The sequence below is a fragment of the Terrapene carolina genome, unplaced genomic scaffold, assembly GCF_002925995.2.
Source record: "Terrapene carolina triunguis isolate 2854851 unplaced genomic scaffold, T_m_triunguis-2.0 Scaffold141, whole genome shotgun sequence".
Lineage (NCBI taxonomy): Eukaryota > Metazoa > Chordata > Testudines > Emydidae > Terrapene > Terrapene triunguis.
This window is the reverse complement of record NW_020664492.1, coordinates 5,729,256-5,755,837: the sequence shown is the minus strand read 5'-3', so window position 1 is coordinate 5,755,837 and position 26,582 is coordinate 5,729,256. Positions and strand designations below refer to the sequence as shown.

Genomic DNA, 26,582 nt, shown 5'->3' with positions numbered 1-26,582 from the left:
CCCCGCTGTTAACCACGCGGTGGGGGGGAGGGTTGAAGTGACCATCCCAGAGAATTGGGTGTGAGGGGGAGGGGAGTTAGTTGGGTTTGTGCTGCATGTTAAACCTGAAATCGCAGCCCCTCCTTTTACATTGCAAACCCATTTTAAATGGCACGGGTGCTTGGTATGGGAAATGAGGGCAGAACTGTTTGAAACCATCCCCACATGTTAAGAAGGTTAAAAAAGCCCAAAGACTATATGTCTTACCATGGCTGACTGCAAGCTGAAATCTGTGTCCTGGCACTGCGTGAGTGATCTCTCACACCAAACCAGGAGACTCTCAATATAAGAGGAAAAATGCGACCTTGTAACGAAAGCACATGTGCTGTGTGATGTTGTGAACAGCAAAATCTAACGTGAAAGAGTCTACCCATTGTTCTCTAAAATGTATCTTTTTTAACAACCTCTCCCTTCTCCACCAGCTGCAAATCTTACTCCTTCGCAGAGGCTAGTGAATATTCGAAGAAGGAAGCGAAGGACGCGTGACGAAATGTTTACTGAACTTCAGACTGCCTCCCACGCTGACAGAGCACAGCTGAATGCGTGGAGGCAGTCAATGACTGATTTTAAAAAAGCCCAATATGAGCGAGAGGAGAGGTGGCGTGCTGAATCGCGGGCTGAAGAGGAGAAGTTGCGTGCTGAAACGCGGGCTGAAGAGGAGAGGTGGCGTCAACTTGTAATCAGAAAGCAAGAGTCGATGCTCCGGCTGCTGGAGCATCAAAGTGATATGCTCCTGCGTATGGTTGAGCTGCAGGAAAGGCAGCAGGAGCAGAGACCGCCGCTACAGCCCCTCTGTAACCAGCAGCCATCCTCCCCAAGTCCCATTGCCTCCTCACCCAGACGCCCAAGAACACGGTGGGGGGGGCCTTCGGCCACCCACTCACTCCACCCTAGATGATTTCCATAGCAATAAGTTTTAAAGTTTTAAATTGGAGTGTGTCCTTTTCCTTCCCTCCTCCCCCACCCATCCCGGGCTACCTTTCCAATTATCCCCCTAGTTGTGTGCTGAATTAATAAAGAATGCATGAATGTGAAGCAACAATGACTTTATTGCCTCTGCAAGTGGTGCTCGAAGGGGGGAGGGTAGTAGGGGAGGGTGGGGTGGTTGGTTTGCAGGGAAGTAGAGTTAACAGGGTGGTGGGGGAGGGGCAGAGGGTTCATCAAGGAGCAACAAACAGAAGTTTCACTCCGTAGCCTGGCCAGTCACAAAACTGGTTTTCAACGCTTCTCTGATGCGCACCGCGCCCTGCTGTGCTCCTCTAACCGCCCTGGTGTCTGGCTGCGCGTAATCAGCGGCCAGGCGATTTGCCTCAACCTCCCACCCCGCCATAAATGTCTCCCCCTTACTTTCACATATATTGTGGAGCGCACAGCAAGTAGCAATAACAATGGGGAGATTCTTTTCGTTAAGGTCTGAGCGAGTCAGTAAGCTGCGCCAGCGCGCTTTTAAACGGCCAAATGCACATTCCACCACCATTCGGCACTTGCTCAGCCTGTAGTTGAACAGGTCCTGACTGCTGTCCAGGCTGCCTGTGTATGGCTTCATGAGCCATGGCATTAAGGGGTAGGCTGGGTCCCCAAGGATCACGATAGGCATTTCAACATCCCCAACTGTTATTTTCTGGTCTGGGAAGAAAGTCCCTTCCTCCAGCTTTCGAAACAGAAGAGACTGCCTGAAGACGCGAGCATCATGTACTCTTCCCGGCCAGCCCACGTTGATGTCGGTGAAACGTCCCTTGTGATCCACCAGGGCTTGCAGCAGCATTGAAAAGTACCCCTTGCGGTTTATGTAGTCGGCGGCTTGGTGCGCCGGTGCCAAGATAGGGATATGGGTTCCGTCTATGGCCCCACCACAGTTTGGGAATCCCATTGCAGCAAAGCCATCCACTATGGCTTGCACGTTTCCCAGAGTCACTACCCTTGATATCACCAGGTCTCTCATTGCCCTGGCAACTTGGATCACAGCAGCCCCCACAGTAGATTTGCCCACTCCAAATTGATTCCCAACTGACCGGTAGCTGTCTGGCGTTGCAAGCTTCCACAGGGCTATCGCCACTCGCTTCTCCACTGTGAGGGCTGCTCTCATCCTGGTATTCTGGCGCTTCAGGGCAGGGGAAAGCAAGTCACAAAGTTCCATGAAAGTGCCCTTACGCATGCGAAAGTTTCGCAGCCACTGGGCATCGTCCCAGACCTGCAACACGATGCGGTCCCACCACTCTGTGCTTGTTTCCCGGGCCCAGAATCGGCGGTCCACGGCATGAACCTGCCCCAGTAACACCAAGATTTCCACATTGCTGGGGCCTGTGCCTTGTGAGAGGTCCATGTCAATTTCCTCATCACTATCGTCGCCGCGCTGCAATCGCCTCCTCCTCAGCTGGTCCTGGTTTGGCTTTGGCATGTCCAGGAGGCTCTGCATGTTTTCCAGGACAATGCGCGTGGTGTTCATAGTGCTCAGAATTGCCGCGGTGATCTGAGCGGGCTCCATGATCCCAGTGCTGGCTATGGCGTCTGGTCTGAAAAAAAGCGCGAAAGTAGTATCTGACGGACCAGGGGAAGAAGGGAGGGAGGGAGAGAGGGAGGGAGGGGCGAGTGACACCGCGTACAGGTACAGGGAATTAAAATCAAGAAAGGTGGGTTTGCATCAGGGAGAAACACAAACAACTGTCACACAGAATGCCCCCCCCCCCAAAGATTGAACTCAAAAGCCTGGGTTTAGCAGGAGGGAGGGGGGAAGCAAATGAATGGAGAATAAATCTATTTTTTACATCTTAAGACGACGGTGCAGCATGACTGATAGCCCTTGGCATTTTCTGGGTGCTTGGCAGCAAATACTGGGCGCTTGGCAGTAAGCCTTCAGGTCTATTGCACGATCTGATGCCCACTGCAGTATGACAACGATGGATACCAGTCGTAATATACTATCTTCTGCCCAAAAGGCAAGGGGTTGCTGCTGTATAGCAATGTTGCCCCATCCTGCGAATAATACATCTGATAACCATCATCATCAAGGCAAGGGGGCTGGTGCAATGCAGCCCCACGGCTGCCAGCCCCATGTCTGCCAGCACCCAGATAGCCCTCGGCCTCTTCTGGGTGCTTAGCAGACAATATTGGGCACTTGGCAGAAAATAGCATACTACGACTGATAACCATCATTGTCTGCCCGGGTGCCCATGATCGACAGCCACTGCAGTACGATGACGACGGTTACCAGTCGTAATATACCATCTTCTACCAAAAGGCAAGGGGCTGGTGCAATGCAGCCCTACGGCTGCCAGCCCCACAGCTGCCAGCACCCAGATCGCCAATGAAGGCTACCAGTCATGCTGCACCGTCTACCGCCAAAAGGCAGTAAGCTGCTGCTGCTGTTTAGCAATGCAGTCCCACGTTTGCCGGCACCCGGAAGAGATATGGTGACGGTGAGCTGAGCTGAGCGGGCTCAATGCTTGGCGTGGTATGTTGTCTGCACAGGTAACCCAGGTAAAAAGGCGCGAATCTATTGTCTGCCGTTGCTGTGACGGCGGGGGAGGGGCCTGACGCAATGTACCCAGAACCCCTCGCGGCACTGCTTTGCATCATCCGGGCATTGCGATCTCAACCCATAATTCCAATGGGCGCCGGAGGCTCCGGGAACTGTGGGATAGGTACCATAGTGCAATGCGCCGGAAGTCGACGCTAGCCTCGGTACTGTGGACGCGGTCCGCCGACTTCATGCACTTAGAGCATTTTAGGTGGGGACACACACAATCGGCTGCATACAACCGGTTTCTATAAAACCGGCTTCTATAAATCCGACCTAATTCTGTAGTGTAGACATAGCCTGAGATCGTCACAGAATAGACACACAGAGACCCAGCGAGTGGCCAGCCCCACATGGAGGGAGGAGATGCCAGAGACAGTTTGGTAGACTCGGAGACAGGTGACAGGGAGATAGGGATAGGTCTATCCCAGTGTGGTTGCCTGTTGAGGAGACCAAACTATCTCAAAGACTGTAATCAGCTGAGTCTGTGGTAAAGATGAGACTCCAACATGACTACCTGCCTGCAACCTCTGGCTGAAGATACACAGGGGCAGGAGTCTGGGTGTGTATTTCGTTTTTATGTTTATATTAAAATTTTTGTAAAATAGGAAAGATGTATCCTGATCAGTGGAGCTGGAGGGCCAATGTTCCCTGGAGGGACTGTTACTGAGGCGACAGCAGTGGAAGAGAGAAGGCAGGGAGTTAGGCTGGAAGTAACTCAGCCACATGGACCGAGCAGTGCATGGGATCTAATACAGTTTCACGTGTTCGATTTAAACTACATTCAGATTCACACTTTGTGACGAAACAGAGCTGAGCCTATGAGGCAGGCTCCTCTGTGCCCAGCATAGCTCCTCAGAAAATTTGAAGATCTACAGGTCTGCCAGGGAATGGGAAGAGTGGTGGAAGGAGGAAGAGGCTTCCCTCAGACTAGCTGATGCCATGATAGCAAGTGTAAATTAATGCCAACCAAATCAGTGCAAGACGTGATCTGGCAGCTCCAGGTGCCAAAGGGATCCATGCCATTATCTTTGCTGCCCACGAGGCTGAGCCAGCATATGGTTCTAGTGCACTGGCAGCCCAGCATGTGCCCACTCACCAACCCAACACTGGCTCTGCGGGTTCCACGCCTCCCCGTGCAGCCACTCACCCTGCCCCTCCACTGACAGTGATGCATTGGGAATTTCATTGGCTAGGAAGCCATGGAAACTCTGTATTAGCTTTCCCCCTTCCGTTAATTTTTAAGGAGGAGGAAGTAACATGGCCTTTATTATTTCCTCCTCCAACCTGCAGTTTTTCAACAGCTGGTTCTTAAAAGCTCTTCAGTCCTCGAGGCTTCCCAGTCAGAGAGGGTAGATCTTGTATCCAGGAACTGCTTTCCCCCTTGGAAGCTTATGTGACCACCGAAGCCTAGAGTTATCGCCTCTACCCACCATGATTGTTTCATTCACAAAGCATAAAGCCGAATGCATCTTAAGTTGAATCAGTAAAATGATATTAACCCCTGTGCGGTGCCCTGTCCATATGGCTGAGTTGCTTCCAGCCTAATGCCCTGTGTTTCCTTTTCTGCTGGTGTCCCCTCAATAATAGTCCCTCCATGGAAGATGGGCCGTCCATCTCCAGTTCCACCGATCAACATACAGTACAATGAAAAATCACCCTGAGAACAGTACTGTGCAGACATTGCTCTCCCGCTTTCCCTGCCATGTGACAGTCATAGACACACAATATTCTACTCAGTCAATGATAAAAAGCTTTTTACGTGCGTAAGTTATGAAGAATGAGAAAACAAAAGCTAAAAGCCAACCATTCAAATACATTTCCCATTTGTTTGCCTTTTTTATTTTTAGTACTTGCAGTTTTTTTAAATTGTAGTTCTCAGACTGTATAACAGCTATTGGAAATACAATGCAAACAAAGGGAACACAAAAATGGTTTCTGATAGAGGATAAACAATGTTCATATTATGAACTTCCACATCTTTGATGTGTACATTCATATGTCTGCTAGAGAAATGACAAATAGAACAATTACATTGCGCTGTGTACCCTGCAGGATATCTGAAGCAGAAAACAAAGCCACTGTTGGTACAATTTAAAAACATTTTGTAATTATCAGTTTCAGTGACTAGTCCCACATCTGAGACCCTATTCCATTTTGCTTCATGCAAGTCTGTGTGCTGCACACAGGGAGAGGACAGTAGAGTTTGGTAATCTTATATTAGGATTAAAATCCTGCCGGTAAATTCTTGTTGGATTAACAGTTTTCATAATATTCAAAGCTGTAGTTAGAGTTACAAGTTGGGTCCCATGATATGCCCTGTTTTTTGACACACCACCTTCCCTTCACCACATCTTAAGAGCTGCATGAAATGAGCTACACACAAGAGGACATTTGCAGTGCACAAGCAGTTTATTAGTCCTACAAAACCAGGAACTATGCTGCATATTCTTTAGTGCCACATTCTGGCACTTTGTAAATTAACCATTTACATACAGACAGACATCTCTCTTTTATAGAGCACTCCTGTCACAGCAAACACAGAGACTGAGCTAAATTCTGCTCTTAGTTATACCAGTGTAACTTTGTAGTTAAGCCAGTGAAATTATTCCAGATTAACAGTATTGTAACTCAGGGCTGGTCTACACTGGGGGGAGGGGGGGGAATCGATCTAAGATACGCAACTTCAGCTACGAGAATAGCGTAGCTGAAGTCGACGTATCTTAGATCGATTTACCTTGGGTCCTCACGGCGCGGGATCGACAGCCGCAGCTCCCCTGTCGACTCCGCTTCCGCCTCTCGCTCTGGTGGAGTTCCAGAGTCAACGGGGAGCGCGTTCGGGGATCGATTACTACCTGCCGATCCGGCGGGTAGTGAAGACGTACCCTCAGAATAGAACGGTTGCCCTATGTGACAGATTTGGAGCTACTCTGTAATAATTTATGAATATTGTATGTTGGACTTGTTATTGGATTGTTTTCTGTATGACTATATTGGTTTAATACAACAAGAGTCTGTCTGGAAAAATAGGAAGGAAAAATATCTCAAGATAACTACTCCTTAGCAAACACTTAAGCTTTGTTAAGGGACAATGTCAGAATGTTTAGTTTTTTGTCAGAACTTTTTGCCTCCACCTCCAGCAACCCTGCAAAACTGATTTTGATCAGAACAAGAAAAGGTCCTCAGACACAAAACACCACCATTCTGGCAATGTTAAAAGGGACCCTTTTAAGAGAGAAGTGGGAGGTTGTTTGGGGGAACTGGACTGAAACATGGGACCCCCTGGATGTGTCTGAAGAAGTTAGGCCTGCCTCGGTTACCATCAGGGTTGGTAAGCCTTTAAGTAAGATCGACATGTGTGTACACAGTTTGTTGTCTTAAAATCCTTTTTTTCTCTAATGGCTTGTTCCTTTTGTTAAAACAAACAATACCTTTGATCTAAGAAAGCTGTCTGATCACTGCATACTGCTGCTCACACATTCCCAAAAGGAAGAACCGCAGGTGACCAAACTCAGTCAGACTTGCTGGGTAAGAAAGGTTGACATACATGATACCGGAGTCCAAGGCCCAATCTAAGAGTGGGAGAACTGCAAAATTCCACCTCAGGTCAGGAAAAGGCATGAGGGCTGCTGCACGAGGGGGTGCCCTTAGAGAGACCAGAAAAAAGACGGGGCATAATTAGCCCCAAACCAGGACACTCAGGATAATATATTCTTTTGTTTGTTTCCAAAGGGAGGCAGGGGGAAGAATACTTTTGGACTGAGGTTCTTGTTAGAATTTTTTTCACAGAGTTTGAAGGACATGGTGAATCTCTTTTAGAGTTATAGGTAAGTAAAAGTCTCACATGTTAATAGATTTTTTGTTTTCACCTGATACCCATGGATGCGACTCATAGTCAAAGGGCTTGTCTTCACATCGCTCAAAGTTGTGAAAAATCCACACCCTGGAGCAACGTAGTTACGTCGATCTAACCCTTGATATAGACAACACTGGGTCGATGGAAGAGTTCTTCCATCAACCTAGCTACTGCCTCTCGTGGAGATGAATTAACTACAGCGACAGGAGCACCCCTCCTGTTGATGTTGTGAGTATCTACACTGAAGCACTACAGCAACGTAACTGCAGCCTTTCTAGTGAAGACATAGCCTAACACAAACTGAAACAGCTGGTAGGATGGCACACAAAGAGAAGAACTAACATCCTCTTAGAGTCGCACCATTCTGAGAAGTTCAGATAAGTTCTAATCACCTCAACATTCAGCACTGGAAGGTAAAGGCCTATCAGTGAATCTCCATGCGACCCCAGTCCTGGGAATGAGGACAGTCCCCCTCGCACTACGACTTCAGAACATTTCTAATATATTCTGGGACATTTGTAAACTGGAAATATTGAGGCCAAGAGTCACATTTGTGATTAACACATTTCACAATGAAATGCCTGAGGAAATAAATTTTCTGGATTTGGCATCTGCTATACAGTACTTCACAACTGAGCAGGACATAAAAACAGGTTTATATTGCCATTTCATTACTAATGACTGAGTGAAAGCTACCTGTGATGGGAGCTGTGAGACAAAACAGAGAGCTCATTTTACAAGCTATAATTTATGTAGTTACAGATTCAAGAATTATTTTTTCATGGCAGTGAGGCCTTGGGTTTTCTGTGGTTTACCAATAAAAATGTGATGCACAAGTGTGCCATCTGCCAGGACACTCAGAAAACAAGTCTCAGGAAAATACAGATAAAAGGAAATGCTTTCACTGGAGATGAGGGACATACAAAACTATTTTGTTTTTCAAGAAGACTTGAACAAGGAGCTCATGGGGAATTAGTACAGGCTCTGACCCCCAAACACGGGGCAGGCAGCAAAAATCCAAAACATTAAATCTCAGTTTAAATAAAGGAAGCAACAAGGAAAGAAAGGTATCAAACACCAACACAACTCCTCACTAGTACAACACATTTTTTTTTTAATGTAGTATTCTTTATGGTAAGGGCATATATTACTTCTGATAGCAATGAGAGTTATACCCCGGAACCGATGGCAATACAGGTCACAAAACATCAAAGAACATTTTGCAGCAAGGGCTAGCGTAGTAGAGAGATGATTCTTTATGGAGGGGTGGACAGCAGCTCTGAAGCAGGCTGCAAGGGAAAAACAACATACTGTACTGTGCAAAGCTGGAGCACAGCAAGAGCAATGAAGGCTGAAATCTACAACTAGCAAAGCTACAGATTGCTATTTAGTCATTTATTTTATATTGCAGTGAGAGAAGAACAGAAGAATGAATAACAAAGCAGGGAAATAGGAGTGGGTTGACATCCTTCAGCCTACATGAATGGGAAGGTTTGTAACGTTCCATTTGAAAAGCAACTCAGTGACTCGAGGAGAGGTGAAGAGGAAATTCTAAGCAGATGGAGCAGCACAGCGGCAGAATGACTCCCAACTGGGAAGACGACGAAAGAGGGGACAGAGATTGGTGGAGCAGAGCGAGTGGGTGAGGAGCAGGTGGATACAAGGTCAGAGGAGTAGAATGGAGCAAGTCCTTGGAGAATTTTAAAAGCCAGGAGGGCAATTTCTAATTAGATTTGAGGTTAGCTAAGGAGCTGATGATGATGATAGGGGTTGATGACTGTGGTCTTGCTGTCTGGAGGGAGAGTAGTCTAGCTGTAGCACTGTGAACCTCCTGATGTTTAGAGGGAAGGGATTTAGGAAGACCATGAAAGGCAAAAGAAAGTAGCATAATCCCCAAAAGCAAACACTGGCCTTCTCACCAAGCCCATCATCCGCAGGCAAATTCTTGAGAAAAGAGTTGTCCCTGGCCCTATATCCTAAAAGTCAAAAATGTAGCTTCTCTCTGACCAGCTGGGAGATCAGATTTATGAATCAAGGGCCTTTTCAATGAGAACATCTCACCATTAGCCCCCAGACATTAGGATGTGTTGGATTCTGTGCGGCAGCTGACCTTAACTGACAGATCTTGTGGAGAGAACAGGAGTACTTGTGGCACCTTAGAGACTAAGAAATTTATTAGAGCATAAGCTTTCGTGGGCTACAACCCACTTCTTCGGATGCATATAGAGTGAAACATATATTGAGGAGAGTTGGTAAGACAACTCAGAGTTGGTAAGACAACTCAGAGTTGGTAAGACAACTCCCACCTGTTCATGCTCTCTGTATGTGTGTATATATATCTCCTCAATATATGTTTCACTCTATATGCATCCGAAGAAGTGGGTTGTAGCCCACGAAAGCTTATGCTCTAATAAATTTGTTAGTCTCTAAGGTGCCACAAGTACTCCTGTTCTTTTTGCGGATACAGACTAACACGGCTGCTACTCTGAAACTTGTGGAGAGAGGTGGTCTCTGAGGCAGCCAGGAACCAAGCCATGTGCTATTCATTGTTGTATCTCTGTATTACCTTTCCAAAAGCTTCGGCTTAAGTACTGTAGCTCTTTTTAAGCCTGTATTTGCATGTGGAAATGGGCATTCTGTTTGCAATATGGGTAACTGCACGCTGTCAGTGGGTGCAAAGATGGGTTCAGTTTGTGCAATTTAGGTGCTAACTTTTGAACATTTGTTCATGTGTGTGTATTTAAAAATATTTAAATTTCCAAATCAGAACTATGTCATTTGCTTCAAACTGTACTCAAGATGCAAAGATAAAGGTATAAAAATCAAATGTAGCAATTAAAAATGGGAGCTCTTATATTATCAAAACACTACAGAAGTCCTGAGTCATTCATCAGGAATTTGGCGATGGGCAAACCCCCAAAATGTGTTTGTCTTTTCCCAAACTGTATGGAATCTAATAATAGAAATTAGAAATAAAAAACATCTATTATATTATTCAGGCCATTTTCCTGAGGCCGGTGCAGCATTGATCCCTCCTGTGTATTTGCCAATCTAGTCTTTAAAAGCCCACATAATACAGTCTTTAACATTGATTCAGTTTGCATTTACCCTTCAGACTGAAAACATACTGTTCATTCCTAAACAAACCCTAACCCTATATATCATTAACAATGCAGTGTAACTACTTGCTGTGAGTTTGGACTGCAGTTGTTCTCAGGCACATTATATACGTTAATAATGCATTTTGCAAGTTTAAAAAATATAAAAGCCAAGGAAATGTTTTCCAGTTGTAAACTGATAGACAACCACACCAAGCTTCTTCTACTCCTCTCCCTTCGTGATAATCATGACTAGTCATGTCCATGGTGAGTAATGAGACTTCCATGCACACATTGTTTGAGACAAAATGAGCAAAGTTAGAAGTATGATGGATTCTGTGGAATAATAACAATCCAATTCTCTCTAGAGACTCCATACATCCTGTGATCTATGAGACACTGAAAGGATGTGAATAAATAAGTAGATGTAGAAGAAAGACTACGTTTGTCGAACGAGAAACAGCTAATGCTTGTAGTTTTTCCCTTTGTGTTTTTTTCAAGTTTGAAGTCACCTGGTAAGAGATAAGAGGACAAAGACTATTTCCTTGGCACATATGAAGGTGATTATTTTCTGACATTCTTTAAATGGAGACAGTTTTTCATAAGTTAGCTGGTATAAAACAAAAATAAAAAGACAAAAATATACTAAACGATCACTCCAAAAATCAAAGTCAGGCATGCAGGAAAATTTATTAAAAAGTTCCTTGAAATAAGTGCAGCATTTCAGGGTAACTTTATTAACACATCAGAATTCAATTGCAGAGATAATATAAAAACTTGATCTCTTCCTTATATTGTGGATTTCATGGACTCATGTAACCCTCTTATACATAATTCTCCCCATTTTGAGGGGTGAGCCTCTGGGCCAAATTCTTGGGGGAAGGTTGAGGCTCAGTGTCTTATTGATACATTAAACAGTCATAAGTAACCAGGACCAGATGGTATTCATCCAAGATTTCTGAAGGAACTCAAATATGAAATTGCAGAACTACTAAAGGCAGTATGTAACCTATAATTTAAATCAGCTTCTGTACCCAGATGACTGGAGGATAGCTAATGCGATGCCAATTTTTTAAAAAGGCTCCAGAGGTGATCCTGGCAATTCGAGGCCAGTAAGCCTAACTTCAGTACCAGAACAGTATAGAACAGAATTAATAGACACATAGATGAACACGATTTGTAGGGGAAGAGTCAACATGGCTTTTGTAAAGGGAAATCATACTTCACCAATCTATTAGAAGTCTTTTAGGGAGGTCAACCAACATGTGGACAAGGGTGATCCATTGGACATAGTGTATGTAGACTTTCAGAAAGCCTTTAACAAGGCCCCTCACAAAAGGCTCTTAAGCAAAGTAAGCAGTCATGGGATAAAAGGGAAGGTCCTCCATGGATCAGTAACTGGTTAAAAGATAGGAAACAAAGGGTAGGAATAAATGGTCAGTTTTCAGAATAGAGAGTAATAGTGGTGTCCCCCAGGGATCTGTACTGGGACCAGTGCTGTTCAACATATTTATAAGTGATTTGGAAAAAGGGGGTGGCAAAACAGTGAGGTGGCAAAATTTGCAGATGATACAAAACTACTTAAGAAGTTAAGTCCAAAGCAGACTGTGAAGAGTTACAAAGGGATCTCACTAAACTGGGTAACTGGGCAACAAAATAGCAGCTGAAATTCAATGTTGATAAATGCAAAGTAACGAACACTGGAAAACATAATCCCAACTACACATATAAAATGATGGGGTCTAAATTAGCTGTTACCACTCGTGCCATCGCTGGTGATTAGTATCAATGGTCAATGCGGGTCTGGCTGGAGAATCTTGCCTGCATGCTCGGGGGTTCTGCTGATCGCCATATTTGGGGTCGGGAAGGAATTTTCCTCCAGGGTAGATTGGCAGAGGCCCTGGAGGTTTTTCGCCTTCCTCCGCAGCATGGGGCAGGGGTCGCTGGCTGGAGGATTCTCTGCAACTTGAAGTCTTTAAATCATGATTTGGGGACTTCAACAGCTGAGTCAAGGGAGAGAATTATTCCAGGAGTGGGTGGGTCAGCTTTTGTGGCCTGCATCATGCGGGAGGTCAGACTAGATGATCATAATGGTCCCTTCTGACCTTAAAGTCTATGAGTCTATGAGTCTAAGAAAGATATTGCAGTCATTGTGGATAGTTCTCTGAAAACATACGCTCAATGTGCAGTGGCAGTCAAAAAAGAGAATGTTAGGAATATTAGGAAACAGGGAGATAATAAGGCAGAAAATATCATAATGTCACTATATAAGTCCATGGTACACCACAACTTGAATACTTTGTGCAGATCTAGTTGCCCCATCTCAAAAAAGATATATTAGAATTGGAAAAGGTACAGAAAAGGGCAACAAAAATGATTAGGGGTATGGAATAGCTTCTGTATGAGGAGAGATTAAGAAGACTGGGACTTTTCATCTTAGAAAAGCGATGACTAAGAAGGGGTATAATAGAGGTCTATAAAATGTTGACTGGTGTCAAGAAAGTGCATAAGGAAGTGTTATTTACTCCTTCATGTAACAAAAGAACTAGGAGTCACCCAATGAAATTAATAGGCAGCAGGTTTAAAAACAAATACAAGGAAGTACTTCTTCACACAACACACAGTCAACTTGTGGAAATCGTTGCTAGGGGATGTTTTGATGGCCAAAACTATAATAGGGTTAAAAAAAGAACTAGGTAAGTTCATGGAAGATAGGTCCATCAATGGCTATTAGCCAGAATGGTCGGGGATGCAATCCCATGCTCTCAGTGTCCCTAGCCTCTGTTTGCCAGAAGCTGGGAATGGGTGACCGGGGATGGATCACTAAGTGACTGCCTGTTCTGTTCTTTCTCTCTGAAGCACCTGGCATTGTCCACTGTCAGAAGACAGGCTACTGGGCTAGATAGACCATTGGTCTGACCCAGTATGGCCATTATTATGAGTATTTAAAGTTTTGAACTGACTTCAGGTTTTACCTGCTACTTTCTTACTATTCATCTATCTACAATTTTATGTTGAAGTATCTGAGCACGATGTAAAGAGAACATTGTCACAATTAACCAGTGGACTCGTTTCCGCCCTATATCTCCAGACACAGGGAAGTTTTTATTTCTTTTCCCCCACTGCCCTCCCCATCCTCTTCTTTGTTGCTGGCTTTATTCTGGCTGTGAAGAAGCTAATTCAAAGAAGTGCAATTTGGACTTCACTGTGATGTGGTGAGATCTGTGAGCATACTGGGCTCCTATCTATCACACTGATTACACTTTACATTCTACACTGCTTATTTACAATTTACCGATACCTGTGGAAGTGTGGAGATGCTGTTTACATTGTATTTGCAACAGAAACATCTTTCTTTGGTTAATTCAGTTTTCTGAGCAATGCTTGTTGTCATTACTTCACTAAGGCAAGCAGAGAAAACCCAACTACTTGTGAATTTCTCATTGATGCTGTCATTTACACTCAAACTATGCACAGTCTTAGAGAGGGACAGCAGTAAGTTGTCCATGAGGTGAATACAAAGTAAAAAGAATAATCAGACAGAAATACTTATTCCATCAAAAAGTATGTGCATACAACAGAAAATCCTTCCACTCCCTAAAGATTTAAAATGTATTTTTTCTTTTTATGTTCAAATGTATAACGATCCTTCACCTCCTCACGTGTGTAATTCCAGCTGGCTGCTGTGGGAGTCTCACACTCAAAGGCTATGGTTTGTCTACACTACAGACTTATATCAGTATAACTATGTTGCTCAGGGGTGTAAAACTAAAACAAAAACAAAAAAAGGGGGGGGGAATAGCTCAGTGGTTTGAGCATTGGCCTGCTAAACCCAGGGTTGTGAATTCAATCCTTGAGGGGGGCCATTTAGGGATCTGGGGCAAAAATCTGTCTGGGGATTGGTCCTGCTTTAAGCAGGGGGTTGGACTAGATGACCTCCTGAGGTCCCTTCCAACTCTGATATTCTATACCAACCTAACCCCTGGTGTAGCTGGCAGGAAAGCTTCTCCCATCAACATACCTACCACCTCTCAGGGAGGTGGATTAACAATGCCAAAGGAAGAGCTCTCTCCCCTCAATGCAGAGCATTTTCATTAAAGCACTCTTGTGGTGCTACTGCATTGAGGCAGCTGTGCCAATGCAGCATTTTAAGTGTAGACTTGCCCCATGTCTTTGTTGCAGAGTTAACTGAATTACTCCTCTCAAGTTAGCCTACTTGAAGTGAGAGTGGCCACACTGTGAAATAACCGTGGAGTTGCTGCATCTATATGTTTGCACTGGTGCTGTACTCACTTGTGTGTGGCACTAACACATCTGAGGGGACATCTCATTGTTTTTAGTGCTGCACTAAGCTGAGTCGCTAATGAATTATTTCCCAGTGAATCCTGAGGGAACTTGTCTGTCCTTTCTGGGCACAAAGGGAATTGTGGGAAAGCATTGGCAGTCTAGCAGCACTCAAGTGGCACTAGTCTATGCCCATAATACACAGTGGTCATGTTAGCAGCTGATGAATTGCTCTAACTTGAACTAGAACTATACCCTGGTGGGCCAGCCAACTTGAGTTAACAGCACCGCCACGCTTAAGGGTTTTAGTGTGTGGATGGGACTTGAGTTAGAGGCTACACTTGAGTTATAACTTGAAGAATGAGACGACAAATGGGTGAAAACGTGCTTGCACACATTCTTAGAATACTTCCTCTTGCAGGTGTCCCTGCATATTCAGAGATGGAAGGTAGAAAATTCAGTATTTATGTGGCTCGGAGATCATACATGACAATTACCCCATTGAAAAAGACAATCCATTTAAAAAAAAAATTAAGGGATGGCTCTGAACTACAAAGTTAGCTTCCAGATCAGAACTTCTCAAAGCTCAAAGGTGCATGGCTCTAGGGTTTAAAACAAAATAGCAATGAAATGTTAATCATTTTTCCACTGCATTCCTCAAGACAACTTTCCTAGGCTAATGTATTTCAGTGGATTTAAAGGATGTGTCCCAGTTTTCCTACTCAAATGAATTCTTTTTTAAAATCTTTCATACATTGCCACGTATGCAAAAATGAAAGAGGTCCAGTAATGCACAAAAAGCAATGCACAAAAAGCAATGTACAAAAAGATGAATTAAACCTAATTAAATGGATTGCTTTCACAGACCGATAGAAAAGCAATCAGTCCATGTCATCAAAACAATTTGCATGACAATGATCTTGTATTGTTATTGTCCCATGCTAGGTCCCCCCTTCCCCCACTTTTTTTCAACTGCCTGAATCACTGTGGAGCAGCAGCTATAGGAGCCCATTTGCATTAATTAAAGGAGATCTATACCCTGTAGTCCAATTTAGTTGACAAGCAGATTTAGTGAAATACCAGTAATATAATCTCTCTTAAACTTACTATTTTTAATGAGAATTTACTGTTCAGGTGGTCCTTTTTCAGGTAGAATCTAACACATGAAAGATTTCACATGATGCTTGCTGGTTATTTTCTTCTCATTAATACATTTGGATGTGTGCTTTCACAAATAAATATCCTACTTAGATCTAGTTATAATGATGTACGTTTTCAAAATATCCATACATTTCAAATCTCACCTAGTAACCCTCGCCCTCAGAAATGTTTTGCATTAAAATTAATGCCAACCTTTGTGCAAGACTCTTCCCCTCCCCCTACATTATTTAAAGTGATGCTGCAGTATATAATTTATATAACATTTGTGTGTTGCTGTATTTTAACTCTGTCTGTGCAGTGTTCCGAGCTTTACTTGGCTTTAGTAATGGAGGTGGGTTGCACAGGAGGCTTAAGAAATAAATATATTTATAATAACTGCTACAGGGCTTGGTCCTACAAACACTTAGTGAGTAACTTTACTTATGTGAACAGGCCCAATGGGGAGGGGGGATTTTGCACCCCCATTTTAAATCACCATGCGGAGAGGACCCCTATATGTAGATCTGCTGCCCTTTGGCCCTCTCCGCCCCAAAAGAGCTGGTCAGCTGCCACCACACTCCCACCACCCCTCTGCCGGACTCTGTGGAGGCTTTTCCACTGGTTCAAGGATCCACAAATGGAATGGGAGCAAGCACTGCATAGAAGGCACATCATCCCCACACAGGCCAAGGAGAGATTACCTGTGAAAGGCCATACAGCCAGCTGGATGGATCCTGCACAATGAGCATCCTCCTTTAAGTGGAGTCCTGGGGGCAGCTGTGGACAGGTGAGGCATGGTAAATAGGTTCCCCAGGAGCATTCTACACAGGGGTCCTGCAGCCTGTTCTGTGAAGGGGGAACCTTCTGATGGAATGATGGGGAAACAGCCACAAAGGAATCTGTGTGGAGTTTTCTTCACGATTCTAGGGGCTTTGCTGCACCCTTTGACTTTAGTGGCAGTGCTCAGGTGAGCTATGAACTGAGTTTGTAGTTTGTCCCTAAATTCAAGAGTCCACCAACAACATCACATTATTTTTCTATGGCTAGAAAATCACCCCGCCTTTTAAGATGATGTCAAGTGATGGTTAAAAGTCCCTCATGCCATAAGTGTGAATTCCTCTTCGGTCTATAAAGGTTGATCTTCCAGACAGAGCTGATCTTTTCACGGGATGCTCATCACTGGACCCCCCACATGAGAGGAGGGGCTCCTCCCTTAGGTGCAGCCTTCTGAGCATTTGCCCAACTTGTCTCTGACTGTCTGCAAAGGCTAGGGGGAAAAAAATCCTATCTTGTGGATTTCTTTGCTTACAGCCCTCACTCCATTTTGATGTGGTCTGATGGTGGATCTGTTCTGCAGGAACTTGGAAATACCACTGAGATGGAGGCTAGACTTATGTCCAACCAACCCTTCACACAGGTATTTTCCTCCAGTTCCAGACCATATTAGGAGACCAATACCAGACAGGGTCAGGGTCACATATCCACTGACTCCTTGGAAAGCCCTCTTCGGATGATATCCTAATCTGATAAGAGGTTAGTCTTGTTTGAATGTGAGTCACTTCCCCTTTCACCCTCCAAAGCCCTCACAGGTTCCTGAAGCCATGTCTACACTACAAAATTATGTCAACTTAACTTACGCCAGCATACAGCCACCGCAGTTATTAAATTGCTTGTGTGTGTGTACACTTGGCTCCTCATGTCGGTGGTGCACGTCCTCACCAGGAGCGATTGTATCGATTGTATTGTCAGTGTGGGGCATTAGGGGATGGCTCCTAAAAGCCAGCAACAACCAACGTAACCAATGCAGTGTCTACACTTACACTGCGTCAACGTAATTACATTGACCATGACTCTATGCCGCTCGAGGAGGGGGTGTTATTAAGTCAGTGTAGAGAGGCACTTACGTCAACGGGAGGCAAATTTAAGTGAAGACACTTCCACAGCGAGCTCGACACACGGCAGCTTACGTTGACTTAACTGTGTAGTGTAGACCAGGCCAAAGACTGCATATCTTGATCACTGTACCTTTATTAAGTGTCTTGTTAGGGAGAAGAGGGATGGACAGACTTCAGTAAATGAAGGACATCTATGCTAAAGTCTAAACCTTCTGGGATTTATTGTAGATGCTCTGACTCTAACCTTTAATACTCTGTTTAAGGGCAGCTGCCTCCTGATCACCCCCTTTGGGTATGTCTGCCCTGCAAAAAAAGACCTGCACCAGCAAGTCTCAGAATCCAGGCCAACTGACTCAGGCTTGAGGGGCTCACACTACAAGGCTAAAAATAGCAGTGTAGCTGCCCTCACTTGGGCTGGAATTTGGGCTTGCTCCAGGCCAAGCAGGAATGTCCACACTGCTATTTTTAGCCCTGTACTGCCAGCCCCGCATGCCCGACTCAGTTGACCCAGGCTCTGAAACTCACTGCTATGGGGTTTGTTTAGACGTGCCCTTTGTGGCCAGAGGTGGGTGTGCAGCACCCTGCCTCTGTTTCCACTCTTCAGTCTTTCTCGTGGCTAACTGCCCCTGCACTCAGGGCTGGTTTAATAACAGAGGGAGCTGAAAACAATCCGCAGGCTCCCAAAATAAGGTCTGTCGCCACTACACAAAAGTTCATGTTCATCTCTGGCTCTGATACCATACACAGCGCTATCCTTCTGTTCCCGTCTGCTCCTCTCGAAGCTGCCACTGCCAGCCCTTTCTCAGCTCCTGGCTCTGGCTTGCTTCTCCTGCCAGACTCTCCCTGTTCTGAGGCAGAAGGCAGAACAAGTATTGCCCTTCTACAGAGAGCTCCTCCTGGGTGGCTGGGAGAGAGGGGACCTCTGCCCCACCCTAAAGTACAGGATTCCTGGTCCCAGGCCCTTAAAGGAACAGTGTCCTGGATTTTTCTCATTCAACTACTAATTCCCTGGGACCGCTTCCTCTCTTCCAGCTTTGGACATTTCATGAGCCTTTGTTTGTTCCAGTGTTCCTGGAACAGGGTCTTTGTGACATGTAATAGGGTATGCTGCCCTTTAAGCCAAAGGGGGCCCAGTGTCAGTACAACTGCATCTATATTCTGTCTCTGTGGTCCACCAAGGGCTCCCACTTTAGCCTTCTGGCTCTCAACCATCCCTTCCTTTCCTGCTCATTGCTGGCTGCTGGATGTCACTTTATCTCTGGCTTGGAGCACTGGTAAGGGTTCTTTTAGTGATGACGTTGGCATTCTCCCTTACCATTTCTCTTAGAAATTACTTTTATTATCTTTATGACATGTCAGTGACCGAAAGTGAGAGGGTGGGATAGATTATTCTTTAATGACTTCTTCAAACATTTTTAAACACTGATTTTACCTCCGCATTCCCCTATCCTTTTTAGTCTGCCATTCTTTGATGTCCATTGATAAATGAGGTGAAGCTACAGTGCTAATACAGATTTGCCCAGAGCAGAATTTCAACCAATGCTAGCCATTATTCTTTGCACTTTGCAATGTCTCAATGTGGCATAAACACTTTGAAACTTCAGACTGTCTCTGGACTATCGGATGTCCTTTTGAAGGATAGTCTTTTCAGTCTGTCCTTAGACACTCAGACACTTTCCTCTGTCAAGTTTAAAATATCAAACCTGACACAACAGCAAAGACCATTTGTAATAAAGTTTTGTTTGTCTGGGACCAGAAAACCCCAAAGTAATATGAACCCTTCACTGACCTCTTTTTCCCTTCTAGGTCATCTTTAGCATTTTCCTCCCAATTTAATAAAGAATTTAATTTCACAAAGATATTTTAGTGCTTTATCATTTAGGAGATGGGAAGAACTGACAAGAAGATGCTTAAGTGGACTGAACGAAGAGAAGTGCCAATAACTAAGAACATAAAAAGAGGAGATTACCTTGTAGGTGGCTCCATATTGCATAAGGATCTATAGACAGCAGGCATAGATTCTGGTATGGTAGCTAGAATCGGACTTGTGCTAATATACTTCTATTTCTCATTCCTTTGTTTATTTTGTCCTCTATCTCCATAAAATATTTAGCATTGTGAGGAACTGGAACACTGTTCTCATAAAAAGAAATTTATGACCAGTACATAGATGCACCTGCTGATACTTTGGCTCTTACAAAAATAAAATAAGACAACTGAACTGTACATATTTGCTTTTGTTCTTGCCCATGTTATGCATTATAACAGTAACATACAGCACCTGCCAACTGCACCTATTTAGCAGGGTCTGTTATATCTTTTTGCAAAATGTAGCTGGTTTTTTTCCCCACTTTGCACATTTATTTTGCTTCAGAAATAAAACAGGGGAAAGAGTTAATTGTTTGAACTGTACTGCCTTGCCTAATTTAGAATATAAGATCTTTAGGGTAGAGATAGTGGGTTCAACCCATTGTTGTATCCAGTCTTTGCTTGATGCAACCGGAATTGGGGGACCTGGTTGTGGCTCCCTGGTCTTGGGGGGGCAGGGTCAAGGAAGCCACTGTGGACCCCCAAGCAGTTAGAGCAGCATCAGGGCTGCTCTAAGCTATACCCAGGCTGCACCAGCCTCTAATGGACCACCTGACAGTTGTGGATTGCCAGAGTGCAACACATTCCTCTTATGTAGGGGAAATCCCCAGTTGGCTGGACACGGCATCTTTGTGCCCCCAGAGCAGCATAAAAGGGCCACAGTGGGACTTAGCATTGAGCCTTGTGTCTTCCTCTCTGTACGTGCAGTGCACTGACAGTGCTCAGTCAATAAAGTGATGTTAATAGTCACACAGTAGGAAACAAAATGTGAGCAAGAAGCATCAGTCAGAGAGTATCAGATTGCTGTACAACAACCCAAATAACGTGATATGCTACATAGACAACCAAAACACCAACAGGTACCATTGGGGAGCACAAAGACAGGAACAAGTCCTTTGAATCAGACACACTAAGATTTAAAAATGACACATCCAGTCTTGTAATAAAATAGTGAGACGAGACAAAGCAATTAGCCAAACAATGGTTCTTTCTTTGGTGGGGGAAATGGGAGGCATTCTTTTAATGGTCCCAAGTTTTATAATGGCCTGATATTTTTCAGCTGCTTCTTCAGATGTAGTGAGATTCAACAGAAGTTTTAGTCCTTCAGATAAGAAAAGCAGTAATACACACAGTAAAACCAAATCAAAGATCCAAGAGAGTTATTTTTCTTCTATAATAGACTATTAAATACCAGAGAAAACAACAAATCACCCTCGTGGGGAGGGGGGCACTGGAGTTTCTAGAAGATAAATCTCCAGATGTTCTTACACTTGAATATTTCCATAGGGGCTGCAGACATGTCCGTCTTTTGCCCCTGAAATGGGCCCCATTAAGTGCTGCCAAAGAGATCCACATGAGGATCATTCATATTTCCATACATTAAAACATGCCGCCAGGGGTGTAGTTGCTTATCCCAGTCCTTCCTCTGCCCACCAGGCAGGTCTGACTGTGACAGGCCTGGCTGTGTAAGGACTTTCCAGGGCCACATATTCCCTGCACATGAACAGTAGATCATTACTAATCTCCTATATTTCAGGCCACACAGGGTATCATCCTATCTGACACAGACTCACTCAGTGGCACAGTTATCTGTGTCTAAGACCTTGTGTCCGTGGCGCAGTGTAAGTGACTGCACTATGGACGTGCTGCTCAGCATTAACAAGTAAGTCTGGGAGAGAAAGCAGTGAGGGACGTGGATAATGGATTGATTTTGAGCTGGGTAATGGTGGCAACTGATTTGGGCATGTACTGTTGATGAGGGCAATTGGCCTAACTTCACAAATCCAGTAAACACACTAAGAAATGTTATCTACAGCCAGGCATTCAGATATCACAGAATATGCTCCAAGGAGAAAGTCTGGGATATACACCTTAACACACTTAAAACCACCTTCACCAGACCAGGACATGCCACCAGAGAAGTAGATTGCATCATGGATCAGGCCACCCAAATATCCCAAGAGAACCTACTTCGGTACAGAATGAATCCTCCCGACCACACACCCCTAGTTGTCACCTACCACCCCACACTGGAACCCATACGGGGTATTATCAAACAGTAACAACCCATATTCGATGGGGACCACATCCTGAAAGAATTATTTTCTGAACCCCCTTTTCTGGCCTTCAAACAACCCTCCCAGTTCATCATCTCATCATCAGAAGCAAGCTCCCCAGAGACCAGGACATAACAGCTCAAAGCAGCACCAGACCCCGTCCGAACAACAGATGCAAAACCTGTAAACATATCTCCATTGCTATGATGATCAACACCACCACAATACACCTTTCAAGAGCCACAGGTCCCGCAACATGCCTATCACAATATGCGGTATACCTCATCCAGTGCACTAAATGCCCCAACAACTATGTGGGTGAAACCAGACAATCACTATGCTCTTGAATGAGCTCACACAGAAAAATGGTAAAAGCCAAAACCACAGTATCACCTGTGGGGGAACACTTTTCACAAAGCAATCTCTCTATATCTGACCTCTGAGGCCTCATCTTTAAAGGAAACCTGCACAACACTTTCAAAAGACAAACCTGGGAGTTTAAATTCATAACTGTGCTAGACACTAAAAATCATGGACTGAATAGAGACACTGGATTTAAAGCTTATTACAACAAATTATAACTCACTAATCCCCCTCCCATGTTTTTTCTTCTTCACCACCCCCCTCATGACTGGGGAGGTGTTAACAGGCCACTTCCCCTTGAAATATGTATTAACTACTTATGCTAAACAATCTGTTCCACCTTGTATCTAGCTGTGACACCCTGAGTACCTTTCCCAGAGTTCTGTGTAGCTCGAAAGCTTCTCTCTCACGAAGAGAAGTTTTCTCCAATAAAAGATACGACCTCACCCAACTTGTCTCTCTGATGGAAACTAAAGATTTTTGGTGAACTGGTGCTCCCACTGCATTTTTCACATATAATCTCAAATGCCTTGAATAGTCAAAGTACTTAATCACATGCTTAACTTTAAGCATGTGCTTAAGTCATATTGATTCCAATGGGACATAAGTAGATGTTTAAGTGCTTTGCTGAATCAGGGCCAAAATCTGTAGGACAGGGATTCTAATATAAGTAACATTCTCTGCTATTGGGCCTAAACTGTTATCACTAATCAAGGCGAAATGGACATTCTCACATGCATACAGAGTATTTCCTATTTTGGCCATGATGGATTATAATATTTAGCTCTTATATAAGATCATGTCATTAAAGAGATGCCCAACCACGCCATATGTCCCGAAGGAAAATACCAAATGGGTAATGCTCATTTTGTCCTTCTGAGCCAATGTTCATTCCAAGCAGACAGATAACAGGGAGTCAGGTTTAGGGATTCGTCTTGTCATGTCCTCATACTGCTTTCTGACACATCCATGTGCATGCCATTGCCTAATCATTGCACTCCGCCAGGTCACTGGAAGAGCATCACACTCAAGCAGCTGGCATCACAGGAGATGCTTCGTATTTTGAGGCTCTCTGCCGCAGCCACACGTACCAGGGCCAGTGATATAGCCCCACTTGATCACCACTTCTCTAGACCGGGCCAACTCCAGTGCGCTATTGATTAAGGGAAGTCCAGGGTTGATCTGCACTGGGTGGTAGGTGCTCGACTGGTGGGAGCCAGAGCACATAAGCTCGAGGGTCATTCTCTACTCTTGTTTGCCATAACTGAACCCTTGTCTGTTTGGGTGACAATGGTTTGGGCTTAATGGTGGCAAGAAAGCTTTGTTGTGACTTCAGTCAACTCAGCATCAGTGTTATGTAGCCGAGCGGATGTCTTGGATCTGTGCATTGCCTTGTGCATTTGACTCTACAAGCAACTACCCAGCACGTATCAGGAGGAGCAATACCTGAGAGGATGAAGAGGTTGTGACGTGGGTAGGCTTAAGGCATCCTGTAATATAGCAGCAGGCAGTGTTAACAGATGGAAGAAGGTTTAGGGAAGGAAGAAGCAGAGGCATCAGAAAATCAATGGAGAGTCTTAGCAGAGGGGGGAGCCCAACAGTGGGAAGTCAGTGAGGCATCTTTTCCTTGGGAGGCAACAGGGAAACCAATAAGGAGTTCAAGGGACAAGAGTGCAGTGGGCAATCAGAAGCATGATCTGTCCAGAAGCAGAGGCAGGAGAGAGAGCAGGGGAGCCATTAGAGAATCTCCCGCCTCCAATTTCCGATTTGGTGTGAGCAATAGCAAGCTGCTCTGAAAAACTGCTTGGCTTTGGAGAAAGGCTTTTTTTGTCCAGTTCACTGTAGGATAAATCCAGTACACTTCAAGTGGAGTTAGCTCACATTAGCTGCATTACACCATCAAAATACACCATCCTAAGAACGTTTAACTGGCTAGAACATTAAGTTTGCTTTCACCCCTAAAGAAACCTTTTGAGATAAAGATGCTGAAAAACTCCAGGCCCGGTCTGTCCATATACATTTGTTCATTGCCATAGATTTGAGGTGACTTTGACTGAGCTACACCCTTATAATGGTTTGGATCAAATACATCCTCAAAATTACAAAATATGACCCAGAGCCTGCAAATTCTCATTCTGACATGCTGCTTCATTGGTATTATTGTTCCATGAGCAAAGATTACTCCTGTGAGTAAGGGATTTCAGGGCTAGTCTCTATGTTGAGGTACTTTCAGAAAGCTGAGAAATAGGTTCATCTCAAGAAGAGCTCTGTCCCAGCTGCAACTTAATGTGAAACATTTAGATGAACAAAGACTAAAGAAAAAGAAAAATCTACCTGTGAGTTAAACAAGAAAATGTTACTAGTGAGTATATACTTACCCGCCCCCTCAGTTTATTTACCTAGAAATGTGAAACATTTAAAGCCAGATTTTGATACCTTTACTCTGTTTAGTAATCCCACTGACTTTAGGGGGTTACTCATGAAGTAAGGTACTATTCAGCATAAGTAACGACATCATAATCTTAAAAGTTAATCATGTAGGGTCGAATTCCTTCACCCATACACCCACTGAGCAGCTCCTTTCTATGCAAGGAGTCCCAGTGAAGTCATTGTATGAACCGAGGCAAAAAAAAAATTTCAATTTATTATGCAAAAATATCGATGCTTTTGAGTTAAAAAAAGAAGAGCCATCAGTATTACAGTAATACATGGATTATTTCATTGAAAAGCTGACGGCATATAATAGAGCAAACACTTCGATAAAGAAGATGATGCCTTTTCTTTTTTATTTCTAAAAAAGTGGCTAATTCCTACTTTGAGTGTTTTGATACTTGATCAAACATTTAATTCACATTTATATTTAAAGAAATTATATTTTAAGAACATGCACTTCTGCTCATTCCCTCTTCACTCATTAAATTCTTCTGGGTTAAGGCCAGTACTGTTAGGGAATAATTGTTGTAGGCCTATTTGAAGAAATCAGTCTTGATGGATTTGAAGGAGGGTTTAGTTACTGGGAGGATTTGGAACCAGAATTCCCAGGACTTTTTACCCTGGTTACTTTCTTCTTTTCTTTCCCTCCCAGGAGCGGCACCAGGGTTTTTGGCGCCCTAGGCGGGGGTCCTTCCGCACTCCCGGTTGTCGTCGGCAATTCTGCGGCGGGGGTGTCCTTCCGCGCTCCCGGTCTTTGGGGCACTTTGGCGGTGGGTCCCGGAGCGAGTGAAGGACCCGCCGCAGAATTGCCGCTGAAGACCCAGAGCGCGGAAGGACCCCCCGCCGCCGAATTGCCGCCAAGGGCGGCAAAATGCTGCCCCCCCAAATCCTGGCGCCCTAGGCAACCGCCTAGGTCGCCTAAATGGAAGCGCCGGCCCTGTTCCCTCCCTCAAGTGAAAATGTCGTGAGTTCCTTGGTTCTGGCATGCCATGTTCTTGTCCTTGGAAATATACTTCACAATGAATTCTCTTTTCAAAGGAAGCATTCAGTGTCTAGAGAAGTTTCGTGTTTTCAAAAGGCCATTTTGTGGGTATTTTAATGAACATGAATACTGTACACAGCAAATCTGTGGCATGTGCAGCCAGCAGCACTGAAAACCTTCAACTCCAGACATTAAGTTTGCAAAACAAGACTACCCATGTGTCACTGACTGTGGTTCAAATAGACCATGGCACCTTAGCGGCAAACAGAATCAAAATCAGATCAGTTTTGGTGACATGTCTCAGAGCCATGTGAAAGGTAACCACATAAAAAATAAAGTATATTAGTAATATTATTTAAACATAACTTGGGTAATGCAGACGGCGACTTGAATACACAAGCTTGAAAAACTTACCAGCAGGTGTTATGGTAGTTTTCGGTGCTGGAAGTAAACTCCTGCGGGGAGTTGCTGTGCTGGTTGATACCTGCAGTGCAGTCCTACTGGTCCCCTTGGGTAAATCTTTAGAAGGCACAGATGCCTTAGGAGGGGTTTGCTCTTCATTGCCAAAGTTTGAACCTGCAGGAGTCCAAAATTGCACTAATTATAACTTCATAAAAAATGTATAAGTTCTGGAGCATAGACTGAACTCATGTTTACAATATAACCTATAAAGGGATATTCTCCTCATTACTCAGAGGAGTAATGGCTCTGTTACACGTCTATTTCTCCCAATGCAACCGGTTATTCACAGGTAAAGGGTTCCCAATACTGAATTTCTATTATGTTAAGTCTAGGCTGCTTTTAGGGCCTGATTCTGATAGCACTTACTA

At 44.3% G+C, this 26,582-nt stretch overlaps 1 protein-coding gene across 1 annotated transcript in view; it reads right to left on the bottom strand.

Moving 5' to 3' along the window:
- The window catches only part of LOC113406841 (microtubule-associated tumor suppressor candidate 2-like), a 296,281-nt gene that overhangs the window by 114,236 nt on the left and 155,463 nt on the right, over nt 1-26,582 (bottom strand). Inside the window, exon 4 of the mRNA XM_026653622.1 lies at nt 26,167-26,328. Within this exon, the coding sequence (XP_026509407.1) occupies nt 26,167-26,328 (162 nt within the window). The remainder of the gene's footprint in view (nt 1-26,166; nt 26,329-26,582) is intronic.